This window comes from Trachymyrmex cornetzi, unplaced genomic scaffold (genome assembly GCF_001594075.2).
Source record: "Trachymyrmex cornetzi isolate Tcor2-1 unplaced genomic scaffold, Tcor1.1 scaffold223, whole genome shotgun sequence".
Taxonomy (NCBI): Eukaryota; Metazoa; Arthropoda; class Insecta; order Hymenoptera; family Formicidae; genus Trachymyrmex; species Trachymyrmex cornetzi.
In genome coordinates, this window is record NW_017296881.1 from 269,866 (window position 1) to 288,972 (window position 19,107).

General features: G+C 40.6%; 1 protein-coding gene across 4 annotated transcripts; it reads left to right on the top strand.

The window, feature by feature from the left end:
- Positions 1–1,585: 1,585 nt before the first annotated feature.
- On the top strand, positions 1,586–17,313 carry LOC108760440 (putative mediator of RNA polymerase II transcription subunit 12). Of its 4 annotated transcripts, none has more exons than XM_018506416.1 (3): positions 1,586–1,666; positions 14,816–16,171; positions 16,316–17,313. In XM_018506416.1, exons 1-3 carry the CDS (start codon positions 1,649–1,651, stop codon positions 16,487–16,489), a joined length of 1,548 nt encoding a protein of 515 aa, XP_018361918.1. In that variant the 5' UTR covers positions 1,586–1,648; the 3' UTR covers positions 16,490–17,313. The 4 variants fall into 4 exon arrangements, with proteins under 4 accessions (XP_018361918.1, XP_018361919.1, XP_018361917.1 ...); XM_018506417.1 differs by having other exon boundaries at positions 14,816–16,162; positions 16,313–17,313; XM_018506415.1 differs by having other exon boundaries at positions 14,816–16,037; positions 16,122–17,313.
- The last annotated feature ends 1,794 nt before the right edge of the window (positions 17,314–19,107 follow it).

Genomic DNA, 19,107 nt, shown 5'->3' on the forward strand with positions numbered 1-19,107 from the left:
CGGCATGCTGTAGTTTTGCACAGCGACATATGCATGTAAATTCATATCGAAAATATTATTTGAGCATTAAAGATTTAGTTTCGTTCTAACATCGTTAAGGCATTAGTTACTCAATTATAATTTTTTTTATTTTTTCTAAATAAAATTCTTCTAAATTATAAAAGCTCGTATTATATCATAAATTTAAAATAATCATTGGTTACACTCTATTTATTAAATATCTATTATAATTTATACTATTTTATATTAATTATTAATCTAATTATATTCAAAGAATATTTCCTTAAAATACATTTCTTTTAAAAGTGAAATTGAATCTCATTTTACGAATGCGAAGTTCACTTTTTCTGCTGAACGTAGTCAATTAATGGGTTGGTGAGAAAAATATTCTTTATTTTTTCTAAATAATTTTTTTTTAATTATAAAAGCATCATATTATCATGATTACTTGTAGATGTCGAAAAAACATATTGTAATACTAATCTCAGGATCTCTTTTAGTGACTGCATTATATTTTTATTAATGTTAAAATTAAAATCTGCAATATAATTACACGCAAATATTAGATCAAAGCAAAAAAAAAGATTAAATAAAAAAAAGAATTTCTACAAAACGTATTCCGCAGAACGTCAATCTCGAATATATCCACCCACGTGTATAAATTTTTCTCACGACCCTGCACGATCTGGTCTATCGTTCGATCTAAACTTTCGTATGCCAATCCGCCATGCTCGCTCACATAATGCATGTTATTTGCACGCACTTCGTTGTAATTAAGCAGTGTAAAATTGCTATGAGTACGAAGTGATAATGACTTTGCCGGATCTAGAGCATTATAAAATTAAATAGATTATCAATGAAAGAAAATCAACACACTAATATCACGGTTAGAATCAGTCTCATGTATAAACCTAACTTTCAACAATTCAATTGTAAAGAAATTGCTTGATGAACTTCACATGATCAATTGTTATCATAAACATACTATCATAAGCTGAGAGATTCAACTGACAGAGATGTATGTGAAGGTACAACATAACATACGGAAGAAACCCTGCTACGTGCCACAACACGCAGAATCGTTTTAAAGTAATAATTAATACGCTAGCTCGCTGCTCATTTGTGCAGTGAATATCCCGAGGGTATTCCATTATCCTATATGAATTGCCTTTCCATCATCATATCTCGATAGACGCTGACAATCTAATTTGGCATGGAGCACAATGTGGCGAAGCGTTGTTTCAGGCGCACGTACACAGAATCGGTTCTCACGACCCTATCCGATCTGATTCCCGTACCCCTTTCGGAGATCATGTCGCGAAATGTCCACGCACATTTAGCACATTTTCAATGTGCACGCAATTACAAGAGATTTTGCAATTGCAGTGGAGCGCGTGCTTGTTTGGCAATGGCCATGTCGTCGGTCTTCCCTAGACACAGTCCAGAATCTAATTCGCGGGTGTCGCGGTGTCAAAGAGGACGTAGCTGCTATCCGACGACGACCGGGCCCCCACTATAGGCAAAAGCCTTCGTGTAGGTTATAAAGGACCGAGCACGGTACTACACGGCTGCACTCTCTCAGTGAAACTCTCAGAGGATCGTTCCCCAACAAGTAGTACCTCCCCTCCTCGTCAGCAACGCGTGCACCATGAGGATTATATTACTGGTATGTGCCAAATTATTTGGTAATTTTGTTAAGCGCGTGATTTCTATCGGCTGCGTCCTCTTTTCGCGGTTAATCGACTCTTTATGTTCGGAAACACCTTTCGGAAATTTTAACGTGTTATAATTCTGATGTTTATTTCTTTCTAGTATCCGCATTTCATACAACACGCGCGTAATGCACTATATTTGTGAAAAATTGATACAAAAAAAAAACTTAATAACGTTTGACGAAAATGATAACGTTTCCAATATTTCAACATTTCGCGAATATTAATGCATCGATATTACAACGGTACATATTGCAAAAAAGTTTTCGAAACGAAGGGAAGATGAATGAATACCTTAATCAAAGTAATTTCCTCCATTTTCTACTTTATTACTAATTAATAATACTTTATTAATAATACTTTGATTAAGGTATTTCCCTTCGAAACAAATCAATTTTGGAGACGAAAAACGGCAGGAATTAAGTTTAACACCTAATAATAAGTACACAAGTCTAAAAAAAATATACAAAAAATTTTTTTCTGTTTTTTTTTAAATTTTATTTAATGTATTCTCTCTCTCTCTCTCTCTCTCTGTGGATGTCACATGCAACAAACTACATGACAATATAACTTATTTTTTACACACTTTCTTGAAATTGCTCAGATCTTTTTTACATTATATATTATTTTACATATTAATATATAGATGTATCGAGTAGATTTATTATTTAAATTCTTTTACCACAAAAAATTGACGTATAAGTACTACACGGAGAACTTTTTCTTAGAATTTACTCTGAAAATATGACAATCGTGGGACAACATTGTATTTCGAAGAATTTTAATATAAGTCTCTCTCATTCATTAATAAAACTACAATAAAATATAAAATAAGTTGATCAATTTTACTGAAGTGCAAAATCTTTAAAATATTGTATTGTACCACAATTACCATATTTTCAGGGTAAATTTTAAAAGAAAATTCTCTCCGTGTAATTACTATTGATAATTATATTTGTATCATTGGCAATAAGATTGTTTAAAATCAGTATAAATATTTTTTGTATATATTTATTATTTTATCGTTGTAACGTAAATATTTAAATTATATAAAAAACATTTATATCTTACACGTTAAAATATTAATCGTGATGTCTTAAAAACTGCTTATTATTATGTGACCCATATCAAATTAACCGTCATTAACGCAGGAAAGTCAGAATCTCGATAAGATCTATGCAGTTCATTATTGCAATTTACGTGCGCGCGTGTGAAAACATTTATAATTCATAGACGGCACATGATTAACAACGGAAAGTGAATTGTGTTCGCCCACTTGGTGTTCCATGCATGGCTACGAGAATTTTCGCTAGAAAAATCCCCCTTTTATCATTCATCCGTGCGAAAAGCCCGTCAGACCCGAAGAAGCTGTTGAACTCTAAAATTGCAACAGTTTTCCCGCGAACAGTCGTGAATTAATTGTATTCTGCAAGAAGTTGTTGACATCCGTTACCTTAATGAACCCACACCCGGGTGGTTGGGCAATGTAATCTTTTGTTGAATGGGAAGCAGACTCGCGCCTCGAAATCCATGGGTTGGGCTGCGTTCAGAAACTTTACCTGAATGTATCTACCACGCAAAAAAATATTTTGTTGCTCCAACTAGAATTATAGCTGTTTTTTGTATCTGATAGAAAATTATGTATCATACGCATAGAATTTATAGCACAAATCTAAATTCTATCTCTGTCATCTATATAAATAGATGTAATAGATATCCAATATCGCAGTATTTGCTAGAAATTTATCTATTTTAGCTATTTTTCGTACTTAGATAATTTTCGCTTTAATTGCAAGATCACTTTTTTGAGTGCAATGTCATTTTATTTTTGTTTAATTATTATAAATAATTACTATTAAAATTCGATGTGAGCAACAAGGATAAAATGATGACGTGGTGCATCTAGGTGAAGTTTTTAAAACCTGCCTTACAAACGCGATTACGTTGGCGGCCGTTTCGTTACAGCCTGATATTTTTTGCGTCGACTTGCACTTTTCAAATATGCTCATTACGTGCATTATTGATTAATAGTGAAAGTTCTATTCATCATATTCTGGTTATAGCTGTCGGCATTGTTGTAGCTGCTGGTCCACGGTTCACCTTTCTTGACCCGTGTCGCTTGAGATCGATAGACACGATGTTTCTTCCTTTATCTGTAAAGTTTTCGCACGACCGATAACTTGAGTCAGCATTATTGAAACTAAATTTGTCTTGAAACTAAATAGTTACATTCATGCACTTATTCAAAAGTGCATAATAATCAATTACCACGTGTGTTCTTGCACTCATAAACAACCCGGCGTCTGTCGAGCTGTTGTGGGAACATTTAATAATCGTCGATTTCACTCGTGCACTTGCAGCACAAGTATAATTCGCGAATCGTGCGAAGAAATGCACAAGGATCCTGTATGCGGATATTAACGTCGATTTCTCCGATTCCTTTTCCCGCGGCTTGGTGTAAGGCGACAATTAAACGCTTATTAATAATTCACGAGCGTTTCTATATCATGATCGTTTCCTTATTATCTCTCACTTTTCATAGCTCGATCTCTCAGACGGGTTCATTCTACGAGAGTTTAATAATAGCTTTATTAAGGTACAGAGAAAAAAGAAAAATACAGATCAACATGTCTAGAAATACAAGAGTACAGTCAAACAATCCTTCATAAAGGTAGAACATCAGCAATACTGCTATTCTTAAACTCTGATCTTAGTAAAATATTTAATACAATAATTTGATACATATGAGAGATGGAAGAAGATCCATGGAGAGCCTTGAGGGACGATATTAAAATTTCTCAAGAAACAAGAAGATAATAAAGAAGAAGAGCACAGAGTTAAAGCTCTAGCACACAAAAAAATTTAAACACTAAAGCGTAAACAGTAAGGAAATCAAGATGTTGGATTTGCTACTACTTATGTTTATAACCTTACGGTCTCTACTGTGATTGGCCAACTTACTTACTGCTTAGGTTTATTGCTCAAGTGTTTTGTGCGCTATGGTCCTTAATCGCATGAAACGCAGATGATCTCGCACGCACATCGCAGATTGTTGAAGTGGAAGCAAAATAATTCCGGATGCGTGTACGTACGAAATGCCTCGAGTCCGATAGCAAGAAATCAGCGCGATTGGCACGATCGGCGACCCGGAGAACTGCCTGGGGTAGTCCGATTATTGGCACTTTCACCGATTACACAAATATGGGACGTCTGTTTTCGCGAAACTTTTCGCAGCGATACGTTGCACGATATTCCCATCGCCGACGTACATCAATCAAGATTCCCCCGGCGGCAGTATCGATACCAAAGGCAGAAAGCGCGTGTACGCACAACAGCATTTTTCTTTTCGTGAGCTGAATCAAGAACACTTCTCCTAGTTTTCGATACCGGCAATCGCGAGAAACCGCGATGGAAACGTCGGTTTCCAATGACGCAGCTGGTCTGTCACGAAGATCGAACGCCAAATCATAGCGACACTTTTTCCTCGCTCGATTGAAATTGCTCAAGCACGAACGATTGCGATATACAAAATACAAGTGTCACTTGCAATAAAGAAAAACAAATGAAGAAAAATGACTTTTATCGCGGCTGACATGATCGTTTTCGACGGCGATCGTCGAGAAACCCGTTTTGCCAGAGCCGTCATAGAGATACGACGACGACGAAGGAGAAACCTCGGTAACGCCGAATTGCGAAAGCGAGGCTAATATATATAATAGGAGCAAATCTCTCGCCCGCTTTCAGCAGCGATTCTTCGGCGATAAACGATCCTCGGGATGCGGAGAGACTTCGTTCTCTCATTCGCCGCGGGTCCTTCCTTCATTGCGCGTCTCAAAGTATTGACGCGCGGTCGGCACCCAAGCCATTGTTGCAGACAGCACATCACTTTACGGTTTACGGTCTCCTTTTTACCGCCATTGCGCAACAGGAAATCGATTACCGCATGCTCAATTATATCGGCTCATCGAACACCCGTCAATTTATGAACGCGCACTTTCGATGGAAAATCGGATGCAATCTCGGTAAATTCATTTTTTGTTGTTACAGACACGGAATAAAGCCTGAGACATAATTGAAAAGTACAAGCAATACAAACAGGGAATAACAGATTTCAATCTATCTGTATTCTGGTCTATACACGGTTTCTGATCAATTGAAATCTGTTATATTCCCTGGTCTCTTATAACTTTCAATTATTCGCAGGCTTTACTTTGATGCTTTAGTGCGATTTAATGGGCTTTAAAAAAAGAAATTTTCTAAAATGTGAGATTTCAACGCCGTAACTGCTCAGCTAATTAGCATTCCGAAGCGGGCTTTCCCGTTTTTATCGCTTGGCCACGGCGCGGCGGCAGTCTCGTAGTCTCATTAAGCAGCCGGTTCAGAAGAAAATGTGAGAGCAAGAAATATATCGCAACACATGAGAGGCTGGCAAATCCATAAATTAAGGGCATGCCGATCTTTCGAGTGACTTGGAACTCGCTCCTTTCGAAACTGCGCCGTTCAGTGTTATAATTACGCCCGGTATTGTGGATGCACAGGCGGGCAAATGCATTAAGTTTGCCGCATAAGGTAGGCGGGGTGGTTTAGAAATATCGGGTAGATCGTTGCGCACACATCCCGCGTAGCGACGAAGCTGGATTCGCGATGGCGTCTTGCGATATACCTAGAGATGAAACCCTCAATTACGGTAATGAGATTAATTCGACGTTAATCTTCCGCATTCGAGAGGAAATTCGAGTGGGTGTCATTTTTCTCGCAACTTTCCATATTCGGCATCGCTCATTTATTACGACAACGATACAACTCGAAAAACTAAGTTTTTTTTTTTAGAAAGTGAGTTTGAACGTCTTGAATCATTAAAATTTTATGATATTAATTTTAAAATATAATTTTGATGTAATAACTGATTAGATAGAGGAATGAAAATATTCTTTTAATTTTAATGTATCTTCCTTCTTTTTTTATGTTTCTTTTTTTACTATAAGCAGGTCCAAAATGATAATGTTTGAGCCATGTCGTTGCTGTAACAAAAAATAAGCGACACTAAATATGCTCGTGACTTTAATTAATTCCTTTAATTATTTTAATTAATTTCAGTTAAATTCTATTAAAATATTTATATTGTCACGAAGATGAAAAAAGAAATAGAATATTTTAATAAAATTCAGCAGGAATTAATTAAAGAATAAGAATTAATTTATTCATCAGTAATTAAGATTCCAGTTCGCAAAAGTCCCTTAAAAACCCTTCTTTAATTCCAGAATCATCGTTTCAACATGTTTATTCACGAAAATCAATTACAAATTGATTACAGAGTTTGTGCCATGAAATGAAGATGCGGTGGGATATTGATGCGCCAAATTGCGCGCTTATTAATCTGCTTTCAACTTTCCCGCAATCTGAAAAAGCATGTAGCCGAATGACATTCTAATGATAAAGAAAAACGAAAGTTAGAGACTAGCGAGTGCGCAAGGCTGGCTAGCCGTATAAATACAAAACGCGGCTTGGCCGCGAGGTTTCGTCGGCCGGACGGAAGAAAGTGAGAGCGAATGCTACGCAAATAGATCGCCGGTGTGGTCAGCGTAGTTTTCAGAAGACAAGGGCACTCCGCGCGCCATACCAATGTATGCGCCCGATGCCCATACAAAATGAATCACGTTCGCTCTCGCCGCGCGCGAAACCACCCGCAAGTATACTCGAGTCTCTCTTTCCGAGCACCGCCTTTGTTAACGCCAAGCTCGCGCCATGTACGCCACGTCGCACTTTCAAATATTTGTTTCGACCTTACGTGAGAACGGTCGCGGGCGCGTTCGTTTATAGTCGCGGGCGCAAATCAGCTATAAACCCGCTCATTCTCTCGCGTTCGTTTTGACTTCCGGTGGGTATCGAAACGCCGAGAGAACGAAAGACGAGACGTTCCGAGGCGTCTTCTCTCGCGTCGATCGCGCGCCGCGAAAATGTCCTCTAATCGAGAAAGTCATCTTCCCGCGTCGACTTAGAAAGACGGCGCGGGAAAATAACGGAGCTAGATAATGAAAGCTGTCAGGTTGATTCTTTATGTGCCTGATCTACATCCTTATGGCGTCCTCGTCGGGGCCGCGTTCGACGTAATCGGGACGTCTTACATGTGACTTTCGCTCGTTGATAAACGTGGGCGCTACACGGTTGCCCGTAACGCTCATTGTTGCACGCCTGTTATCATTGGCATCTACACACGCGTCGCTGCTGCGCGAGAAGAGATCTGAAGACAGGTGTCGAAAGTAGTGGAAAAATAAGTCTTATTTAAATGTCAGCGTTTCAACAGTGGCGGATTAACATATCTCTCGCCATTCTTTGAGAGATGTCTGAGCAATCTTGTAACTTTCTACCGTCGCAAACACTTCTTTCATTTTTTTTGACGCGCGATGCAGTTTCTCGTAACTCTCGGCGATGTACATACGCCCGACATCATACGAATCTCCTAACGAACTCAAGACCTTGAGGTGTTACCCTCCACCACCCATCTCTTTCCGTGATCTCAATTCTGGATTGCGTTGATTGGGATTATGTCACAATATAATTACAGAGGCGATGAATTATTTGGGTTGCTTTCGTCATCTCGCCTATCCTTGCCAGTGTTACTATTCAGCACTATCCGATTTTCGTGACACAGCGGATTTTATACGGTTATTTTTATTCATGCTTGTTACTTGTCGATTATTCCTATGATGAGTCTAACCGGCAACGCTTCGATGATTTCCTATGTGAGAAGAAATTCAATCTGCAAGGTTAAGTGGGATTTCCATACACTTTGTGATTATACGCTGCTGGCGGATTCATTTCTTATCTTGATCATAATATTCTTCCTTGAGCATCAGTTGTATAAGCAACCTCAGACTAAAATTACATCAATGCGTGCTTTAATCGTCACATTACAGTTAGAATATCACGGGTATCGCGTTTCCCCTTCGAATTAACTTACATCTGAATAAGCATTTGCGTTTCCATTTTCTATAAGTTACAAGTGTATGCCGGAAACAACATTTTACTCTCGAAACGCTGTTATTTTCCGCGTACTATTTATCACGCACGCTGATAAATAAAACAAGGATTCACAGACGTTCTCATGGCAGTTTGTATAATATATTCGTTACGTCACCATCTTCATTCGGGAACAGAATTGATATCTGTGTAAATAGCGTTCCAAGAGTAGCCTTCCTGGTGCAATTAATCATGTCAGGCTTGAGATAAAGCGGATCCGATACGCTCGTCAGTCGTTTACTAATTACCGATAATAAACGCTGAGTTCATCAGAAACGAATTCACGATCGCGACGCAGCTTCCATTGCACCGCTTCCGGAAATCTGGACGTGGAAAGTTGCGGGCGATCTATTCTAACTACTTCCTAGCGTGAAACATGAGAGAAACGTTCACCAGATCGGTTGTCAGCGAACCGATCTACATATATTACGTATAAGGATATGTGTGCAGGAGGGTGTGTACGCGTCTATGTGTGTATGTATATGTGTAATAAAATCGAGAACGCGGCTGTTGAGAATCGCAACCGGTCGTCGCGCGCAAGTCTTATTTTTCTTTTTCTTTCGAAACTAAACGCGTCACCTTCACCGTGAAAGGAACTACTTGTTATCCTGCTCCTTGACGCCGCGTGCGCGTTCTTACCGTTACGTTTATCCATCTAGCTGCACAACAACCGGGACCACTATTACAAGTATTATATATAGCAACATTTCCCGTAAGCACTCTCGCTTTCAAGACTTCCTCAGATTTTTTACGTAAAACATATCGGCGTACAAACAGCGCGCGTTACGAGATCACCACTAATCGTAGATCGGTAATTGGCTCTCCCGCTTACATGATTGATCCCACGCGGTGGTACGAGGTTCTTTCATCTTCTAAAAACCCACGGCTCGTCGAGTAAAGTGGATATTGCTTATTAATCGTCTCCCGCCATCAAATTGTACTCGGCGTAAAATTGAGCGATTGTGAATCTTGGCGGCAAGTAATTATTTTGCTGTTACATAATATATTGAAGATTATTTCTTTCATAAAAATCGTGGGATTAATCAGATGTTATATGAAAAATTTCTTCAGGCTAAACTTGGGTAATATGACCATCTTTAAAGTGCAAAAAAACATTAAACTTTAATTTTTGTTATCTTTAATAATATTATATTGATATATCTTTTCTGTATGGCGGAAAAAATATAGGTACTAGTACAACATCTTATTCAAGTTTATCTTAGCTGTGCGCACAGTATTTTTAAATTAAATAAGAGAAAGATTCCTATTTTTTCGATCAAAATGGATCTTAGTGCTTAATAATATTCACATGAAAATTTGCAAATACATTCTTTCGGTTCACATAAACAATAAACTGCGCGCTGATTCGGTTTGCCGGATTTGAAAGAAAATGAATTATTTCTCTTATTGGATTTATTATTATCTAATTTTTATTTAATTAATATTTTTAAATTTTTATAAACAACCACACTTACAATTAATCAAGTGACTGTACCCAATATTTCCTAGCTAAGCATTGCCACTTTTGTCGACCTCAATATTGAAAACTCAGATTCAAAATAGGAAACATTCTGAACATTAATTGAGGAAATGGACGGAATAAAGACACAATTCTACTTAACTCTTTTTCCGGAGATTGGCTTTTTTATATTGATCATAATAGAGAAGTATTGTAACATATAACTTCTTAAAGACCTTACATAAATTCATTTGATATTGTACCTATTTGTGCATAATTCAAAATAGAAAATTCTGAACATCAATTGAGGAAATGGACGGAATAAAGACACAATTCTACTTAAACTATTTCCGGAGATTAGCTTTTTTATATAATATTGATCGTAATAAAAAAGTATTGTAACATATAACTTTTTAAAGACATTACATAAATTCATTTAATATTATACCCATTTCTGTATAATAAAAAAGTAGCAAGTTATTTTAATTTTTAAATTAATATTTTGTAATTAGACCTTTATTCCACCCATTCCTTCAATTGAAAATATGAAAAATATTTTTAATATTTATTTGGGCGCAGTAAAGATTTAACTCTTATCTAAACGCTTCGCGCGTCACAGAAATAACATATACTGTTATACTCAACCCAATTCGATTGCTTATAACTTTCATAAAAATGTACATAAAAAAGATTTTTTTTAATTAAAATGTCAAATACTAAGAAGCATAACCAAGCTATATACGTACAAAAAAGTTACAAGCAATAGAAAAGCGAGGGAAAAGCATTAGAAAAGAGTTAGATATGTCATAAAAGGGTGTTTAAAGGTTAACTATCCACGTAATTATCTACAATCAGCAAATAGGCCATATTGCATACAGTCATCTTACTTCTTTTTCTTGTTATTTTGATTGATTTGATTTTAATTGAGTGTTTCATATTTCTAGACAAAAAGGAGATAATTTACAGCGTCGTCCGCAAAAACGTTATCCGCGGAAAAATAATCGAAATTAAAGATACAAGTGTACGCGCGAGAAGAAGGACGTATGCTTATTGAGCGCGCGGCGAACGCGGATTTGCGCGGCGCAACGATTGAAACGATTCTTCCTTTCTCCGGACAGTTTCGCGCACGGCTCACAGGCTCACTTATAGTCGAGGCGTGGTGCGCCTTGGTCGATTGCGCCCAACTGGATCGGGCCACGGACCGAATGTGTCCGTGCCTCTCACTGTATGTGACTGGCATGCCACAACGTTGATTACAGAGCCCTACCTCGGCGTCACGATTTTCCACTAACCCGAACCAGATGGAGGAGTCATTAGCCTGTACACGCTTTCAATGGTCCGGACAGTTGCGAGCGCGTATACCGTGGCCGACGATAATGACGACGTTGCAAGTCTTCTCGTCGATTTCGTCGAAACTCTGCCGCGCGGGCTCCGCACGGGTCCGATAATCGCGAATCGGTTTGTACCACCGATCGAAGACCTTTCCTATTTTCAGGGAGCGCTTAGAAGCGGGTACGCAGCCAATTTCGTTTACCTCCGATCGTCGGTTAGATAATCGAACAGTTTACCTCGATTCTAATGATCGGGCGAGCGTCTAAAAATTCAGAACCCGGAAGAATCGAAAAGCTTACGGAGAGCGACAGCGTCTGGTTTCGTCAATGATGGCGACGGACAGTTACGGATTTCGCGCTACTCGTGAAAATTCTGCGCGTACCGATTTATTCTCTTTGCTCTCTCCTCGTTCCACCGATTTAAACGATTGGTTCGTAGAATGTGACGAAAACACGAAAGTGGGATATAAAACTGTACCTCTGAATAGCTAATCATCTCATTACAGTTCCCGCGAACTTTACGTTTGCAATTGAATTTCGCGACTACGAGCTCCGGCTGAGCAATCGCTTATGAGAGACCACTTTCGCATACTTCTCGACCACGCTTGCGACACCGTCCCATTTGTCATGTGTACTCCGAATTGAGTCCGGCGGTTGTTTCGTCAACGCGCTACGTCGTCGTCGTCGTCGTCGTCGTCGTCGTCGTCGGCATTGAAGAAAGGCGTCAACATTTTGTCACGGGGTCGACTTGGAAATTAATCGGCGCACGCCCAAGAGAGCACGCTGCAGCCATACCGTATCGGCTCGAAAGTCCCAGGACGTGCCTTCCCGTCCCAAGGACGGATCGTGTGCCAATCGTCGAATATTCCCAATCAGGTCATCGCGAAGTCGAGTGAATCGATCTTATCGGCGCTCGGCTGGCGCGGAGTCATTTCAAGGAGCGAACATTATCATGCGGAATCTACTTCGTATATCCGCGTCCGGACATGTATTCTCTTCGTTATTCTCTAAACGGTGCTGACAGTAAAAACAAAGATCGTTTTACGGCGACGATAAAAATTAAAAGGCAAGATCCTGATTATGTACGCATTATTAACAGCATTAATTGAAGCGATTGAAGATACGAATCTAGAATGCCTGAGAAAGTAAAAGGCTCATTAATTCTCCACGCATCATTATATAAAAACGTTAAACCTGCGTTCCTAGCACTTTCGATTGACTCAACGTCCACGGCAATCGAAGAATAATAGACTTTTTTTTTTCTTCGCGTGTCTATCTTTTATATTATTGTAGTCAGCAAGAGGTACACGGCGTTTCCTGTGGGTCGTCACTAGGTGTGGTTACCGCCGCCTGTCTTTTGTGTGCGCGCGCGTTTTGCTCTCGACTTGGTTCAAGGAGATCCAGAAGCGGCTGGCATGGCGGCGCGGCCGACTACGACGGCGAAACATGCGCGCCGAGTTACGTTACGACGCTCTGAATCTGAATCTCTTTCTCTCTCACGGTAGGCACGACCGCGCTCCTGCCTCGCCCCGTATTCGGGTCAGCCGAGTAGTAGAAATTACGTAACACGTGTGCGCCGGGGCGGTTCCCACCAAGAGCCGCCTTACCGGAAGTCGAGACCACGTTTTGTCAGAGGACGCACGGTCAGCCTCGCGAGAAAAACGCGTGAGCGTTTCGTATCCCGTAACCAGGACACGATACAGTGATGAATTCCGAACTGGGAAATATCGAAAGGCTGTTTAAATAATGACTCATAATCCAGATAGCAAGCTGATAGCATTCGCCATTTTTCTAATATTCTTAAAATGATGTCAAATAATTTCAGTTTGCTACTTGGAAATAGAACAATAGGAAAAAAATCTTGTGTACAATACGTATATTTTTTTTAACTAATTTACAAAGTATTAACATCTCTCTTTTTCGTCAACTCCCAACTTTATTAAGTGCATATATCTTTGTAATCTTTGCTTGTACAGCATTGAATATTAATGCAATAGCAATTGAGTACATTATAAATGTGGATAACGATCAGATTTAATTCATAAGATCTGATAACCGACTAGTTAATTTATAAAGGAATTTGAAGCATTCGCGACAACAAAATTCACGTAATAAATGGAATTTACCGCAACAGACACAGCCGTGGAATCAGAGCAAATCTAGATGTAATCTAACAAGCTCTAACCTTTTACGACGTCGACCGCGGACAGTATACCACTCGTGCTCTCGTTTAACAGCCGCGAAGCCGAGCATTCGGTCGCGTTCGAGGCGAGCGATAAGGAATTTTGCGCGCATACCGCTCGCGCACACACGAACTCACTGATCCGCGAAACCCGCTCTCTCCTCGCTCCATCTTCTGTTTCCTATTGACTATAAGCGTAACCTCCGTAACGCGGATCCGGCTTCGTACATGGAAACTAGACTAGCCGGCTAAGACCCCATATCCATTCCGTCTCGAGTGGCTCCAACAATTTCGATTACGCTTCTCGCGTGACACAATAAAACCACGTATCTCCCCCATTCGCCGCAAATAAAAAATCGCCAGCGTCTGACACGCATCGTATATTTCTACTTAACGCCGCTGATACGTGTTATTAAGTTTCAGTTGTTTCTCGACGCACATAAATGCCGAGGTCAGAATTCTCAAATTCTTCTCCATTACTTCGTAAGATTATTTCTCTGTAAAAAGTCAGGTTAAATGTATTATATTAATTGAATGTAGTGTAAAATGATATAATTCTGAACACGATACCATTCCGAACGAAATAAAATTTGAATCCAATTTTTAAGGTTCACGTTTGGTAACCTTATAATATTCTGTGAAGTATATTAAGGGATACAGAAAAAACTAAACTTGAATCTCAAAAGTCAGAATCGTGAATCTTATTTGATTCAGAATTGTACAATATTCGAAATTGTATCACCTCACTTTATATGTTTACTATAAAAACATTTCAAACTGGTAAAAAGAAACACTAACGGTGCACATATTATAAATATTGTTTTCTTGAAAAATTTTAGAAAATAAATATTTTACTTACGTATCTAATTTATTCAGATTTTAATAGAATTAAAAAATTTACAGGTCGCGATTTCCGCTGAAAATGACTATCTCACTTCCCGTTTTCACTTCGCGAAACTTTTCTAAAAATTTCGATCCGACAAGAGCACCGGCCACTTTCTTCTGTGCGCAACACGCGTAACGTCGTATCAACACGTTAATGATCGTATCCCCGCGCACCAATCGCAATAGCGTGTGTTGCCTACCATAGTAAATTCTTTTTCGTTGCCAGGTAATCCCGGCGTGTCTGCTCGTCCTAACGGAAGCACGGCGAATGCAGATCCGGCCTCGCGTGACAGAGCCTCAAGTGTACTACGGGGAAGAGGACAATCAGGCCGCCGAGGACGAATTCGACACTGTGGCGGTTTATCAGCCGCGCACTCGCGCGCTTCCTTCGCCACGATCTAAGGATGCGCTGCACGGATCGAAACCGCCACCAGTACAGACAATCAGGAATTATAATAAGGTTAATGACGACGGATCCTTCACCTTCGGTTACGAGGCGGCCGACGGTTCCTTCAAGGAGGAGACTCGCGGCACCGACTGTGTCGTGCGCGGCAAATACGGCTACATTGATCCAGACGGCAATAAAAGAGAGTTCACCTATGTCTCGGGCAATCCCTGTGATCCGAACGCACCGAAGGATGAGGAAGAAGAGGAAGAAAAGGAGGAGGAGGAGCTCTCTGGACCGGCGAATTATCCCGTGGTCAGGCCAATACCTCGACCTGTCTCAGTGAGACCCACGTATCATCAACCGACTACTACTCGTGCACCCACTACGATTTTCCAGACCGAGTACCAGCTCGACGACGATGCTAGCCAAGAATTGAGCGAGGATGATCTGAAGCCGCAGCTGCGACCATCAGCCTTTAGAAGACCCTCGACCTTAGTGCAAGTCACGCCCTCCACCGCCATTTATGAATCTTCGCCGTCCTCCAGTCCATCTCTTTTTAGGCTAGCTTCCACCCCGGCCCAATATCAGACTACTGCAACGCCCGTCCTCCGTAGCCAGCCTACAGTTACTTCGAGCGTCTATCAATCGCTCGAGACCACCACTCGCCGGCCGGTGACCCGTCATCCCTCAGTCAGGGCCCAGTCGGTTGCGATAACCCCACGACCCCATGTCGCCCAAGTAGCCGCGCAATACGTCTCCCCTAGTAGCACGGAACGTCCCGACAGTCTGCTCTACGCCCAGACCCATCCCACGATATCACCATCGCGCACTACGACCGCCGCTAATGCGCACCATCTCGACTTTGCCGCCGAGCTCGAGCGTTACGTGAACACTGTCGGCTCGCACGTTCCCGCAGCCCCTGTTGCGAGGCCCCAGACCGCCCAAGCATCGCCCCAACCCACTTCGAGAGTTAAGTTGACCGGTCAGACGTCGGTCACCGCCGCCTCCGCAGCCGCTGAGCCCATCTACCAATCGGAGCTCGTGTATGATCCCGCGACCGGTCAGTACAATACCCAGCTTTATCAGACACTACCCCAAACCGTGGGTGACTTTAGCCTCAGTCACAAACTCCAACCGTTCGTAGCCCAGTCCCAGTCCCTCCTCGGTCTGCAGCAGCTGCAGCAGTACCAGCAGGCCCAGCGTCCGGTCTATAAGCAGGCCCAGTCGGCGCCCACCCCGACCATAGCCCAGCCCCAGGAGGTGCTCTACAGGAAGCAGCAGGCCCAGCTGTTGCAGCAATCCCAGCAGCTCTACGCGCAGCAACAACGTCGTCAACAGCAGCAGCAGCAGCAACAGCAGCAACAACCTCACAGGCTCCAGCTGCTGGAATCGCAGAGAGAACCCCAAGCGTTCTATTACGTCGCGCCCTTGAAGGCCTCCGCTGCTCCTACGTCCCTCGCAGTAGGTCAGATCGATCAGTTTCTTCGAGGTAGCCGCGCTAATAACTACTGATGCAATCTGAATCGCGATTCTTAAGAGATCTTTCTAGGATCCTCGAATCGTCCCTCGTCGATATTTATCATTTGGTATTGCCTCGAGCGTCCCTCGCGAGCTAAACCGCCGAGAATTTCGCGCCGATTACATCATAACGTCGGCCCGTGCGTACACAGAGGGTATTACAATATAAGTACATGCATTATATATAAAGTATAATATCTCATGTGGCGCCGAAGCTGGGATCAAATATATCGCCGAGTGAATGGCACACACGAGCGCTTCGATGCATGCGTTGCACGCGGGGGAATGCGTGTGCGGTATATATTTAATATAATCAGCGCGACGCGAGAAAGGCGCACGAACATGATTGCGATGAAAAGTATCGCGATAAAGGCCGTAGATTTTTACCTTAATCGCGCGTTGCAGGAAACGCGGACTTTCTGAGAAACATTCAAAGTTTATTATTACAAACGGATCTTGCGGTCTTCCTGTAATTCTTATTTTGTAGTAACGTGGGATTTTCTGAATTACCTTGTTCTCGATAGTGCTTTCATGCTTTGATAGTCCCGTATGTAATTGTATATATATATATATCTATATATAACGCTCGCTTTTTCGTCCAATGCGTGTCTCAAAGCGTTCTTGCGCTATCCGCTCGTCTCGGCTAAATCGGCGCAAATAATAATATTATCCGTCGACGATGCAATCGGAGAACGAAGGTTAAAGAGATTAAAGTATGTGATATTGGATGGAGGAACCGCACGCGTACGATTACATGGACAGTGTAACTCGTAACAATAACGGAGAGCCGGAGTGGCTAAACGTGATACGTGATAAAATTTAAATCCTCTTTGTTTAATATTGTTTAAATCCTCTCAGCTAATCGTATCTTTTTATTTTTTTTTTTCCACGATTTCTCAGTTAAATAATCTCGTCATAAATCTCATTTCCTCCAAACACACAACGAGAAAAGAATTATTCGAGCAAGCCTCATCGTTTCGGGAACTGACAACTTGTTGAAACAATGCGTTCATTAAAAGTAGTGAAATTTTATTTATTCGCGCGTCGAGTTGACACCAAATGTGGTTCCTTCCGTTTCTCAGGCCGATTCCGAGAACACCTCTCTTTTCACTCTAGTATCGTGCACGTTTATGAGGCATGTTAGAGAGTGAAAGCCAACGACCTGACGCAATACTCATGCACGCATATACGATGTATTACCGTGGCAATTTCTCGCGGGTCCCTAACACCGTACTGTCGTAAAGGTATCCACAGTGGTTCCGCGATACAAACGAAACACTTCGTCGCGCGGCTGCGGACCTTTTATTCGCGACCCCGTAAGCCTGAGCCACGTAATAATGCTAGACTCGATTACAAAATGTCGATCCAGTGCAACATCGAGTCGCATGAAAGGCGAGCGAAACACGATCAAGTACAGAAGGGGATAATTAGTCGAATCAAATCAGTTGGTGTTTCGATATACTTTTCATTATATAGGCACACAATGTTGCACTTCCATACTATTGTGTCATATAATGCATAGAATTCATCGTGATATAGAAGTATGCAATTGATTATTGTTGCTTCATTCTCGCCTATTCAAACATCTAATCGTGTGCATATAAAAGATAAATTGTACATCAATAGACTTTACATTTGCTCGAGTTAAAAAATAAATTTAAATTCTATATTTTAAATTTTCGCTCAATTTAATTTGAAGTTATTATATAAATCTCTGTTTTTATAAGTATGTACGTCTTAATGTACGTCTGTTACTATATTTTACATTTTTCAAGTTAAAAAATAAATTCAAAATTTATATTTTAAATTTTTATTCATTTCTGCTCAATTTGAAATTATCACGTAAATTTCTGATTTTAAAAATAAATAACGTTATGTAAAATCCCATAGCAATCATGATAGAAGCTTCTCCGCGATTTAATAATTTGTAACGTTTTTAATTCTTTCAAAATTGCCAGACTTGTCTACTCCGTTACGTCTTTAAATTCTGCGACACAAACGTATTGCTCGCGTCTTAACCGAGTAGTTAATTTCGATACTCGGGGATACGTCGCGTCGGTAGGAAGTTTACAAGTCGGCCTTTTACAATGTGGAATTTTGCAAGCTTGCCGCGAGTAGGGTTCAGCCGAGTCGACCGTCGGGGAAACTGCAATACACTGTTATCGGCGTAGTCGGGTTTATTGGGACAACATTCTATTCGCGTCGTAACCGCCACGAACTTTCTATTTGCATTCTCTGTCACAAGTGTGAGAATCGATTCGAGTTTAATTCGTTCCGACTGCTCAACCCGCGGAAATATATGTATATCAAGTCCGGGAAGGAAACGGTGGTAAGTCGTGTATGTCGATGAAATCACGTTTACCATAGTCATTAAAGAAAACCATATAAGGTTTGTCGGACATGTATTATATCATTATGGAGACTTATAATGAATCTATAATTAATTTTCCTTAAAAAAAAAATCTTAACGAGAAATGTTCTTCAATTATTAAAAATCAAATATACTAGTAAGGCTCAGGTAATTGAAATTCCAATGTCTCGAGTACATTTACATTTAATTCTCAAACAAGACATTTAAAACAAAACTCACTTAAAATTAATCGGAAAATGGT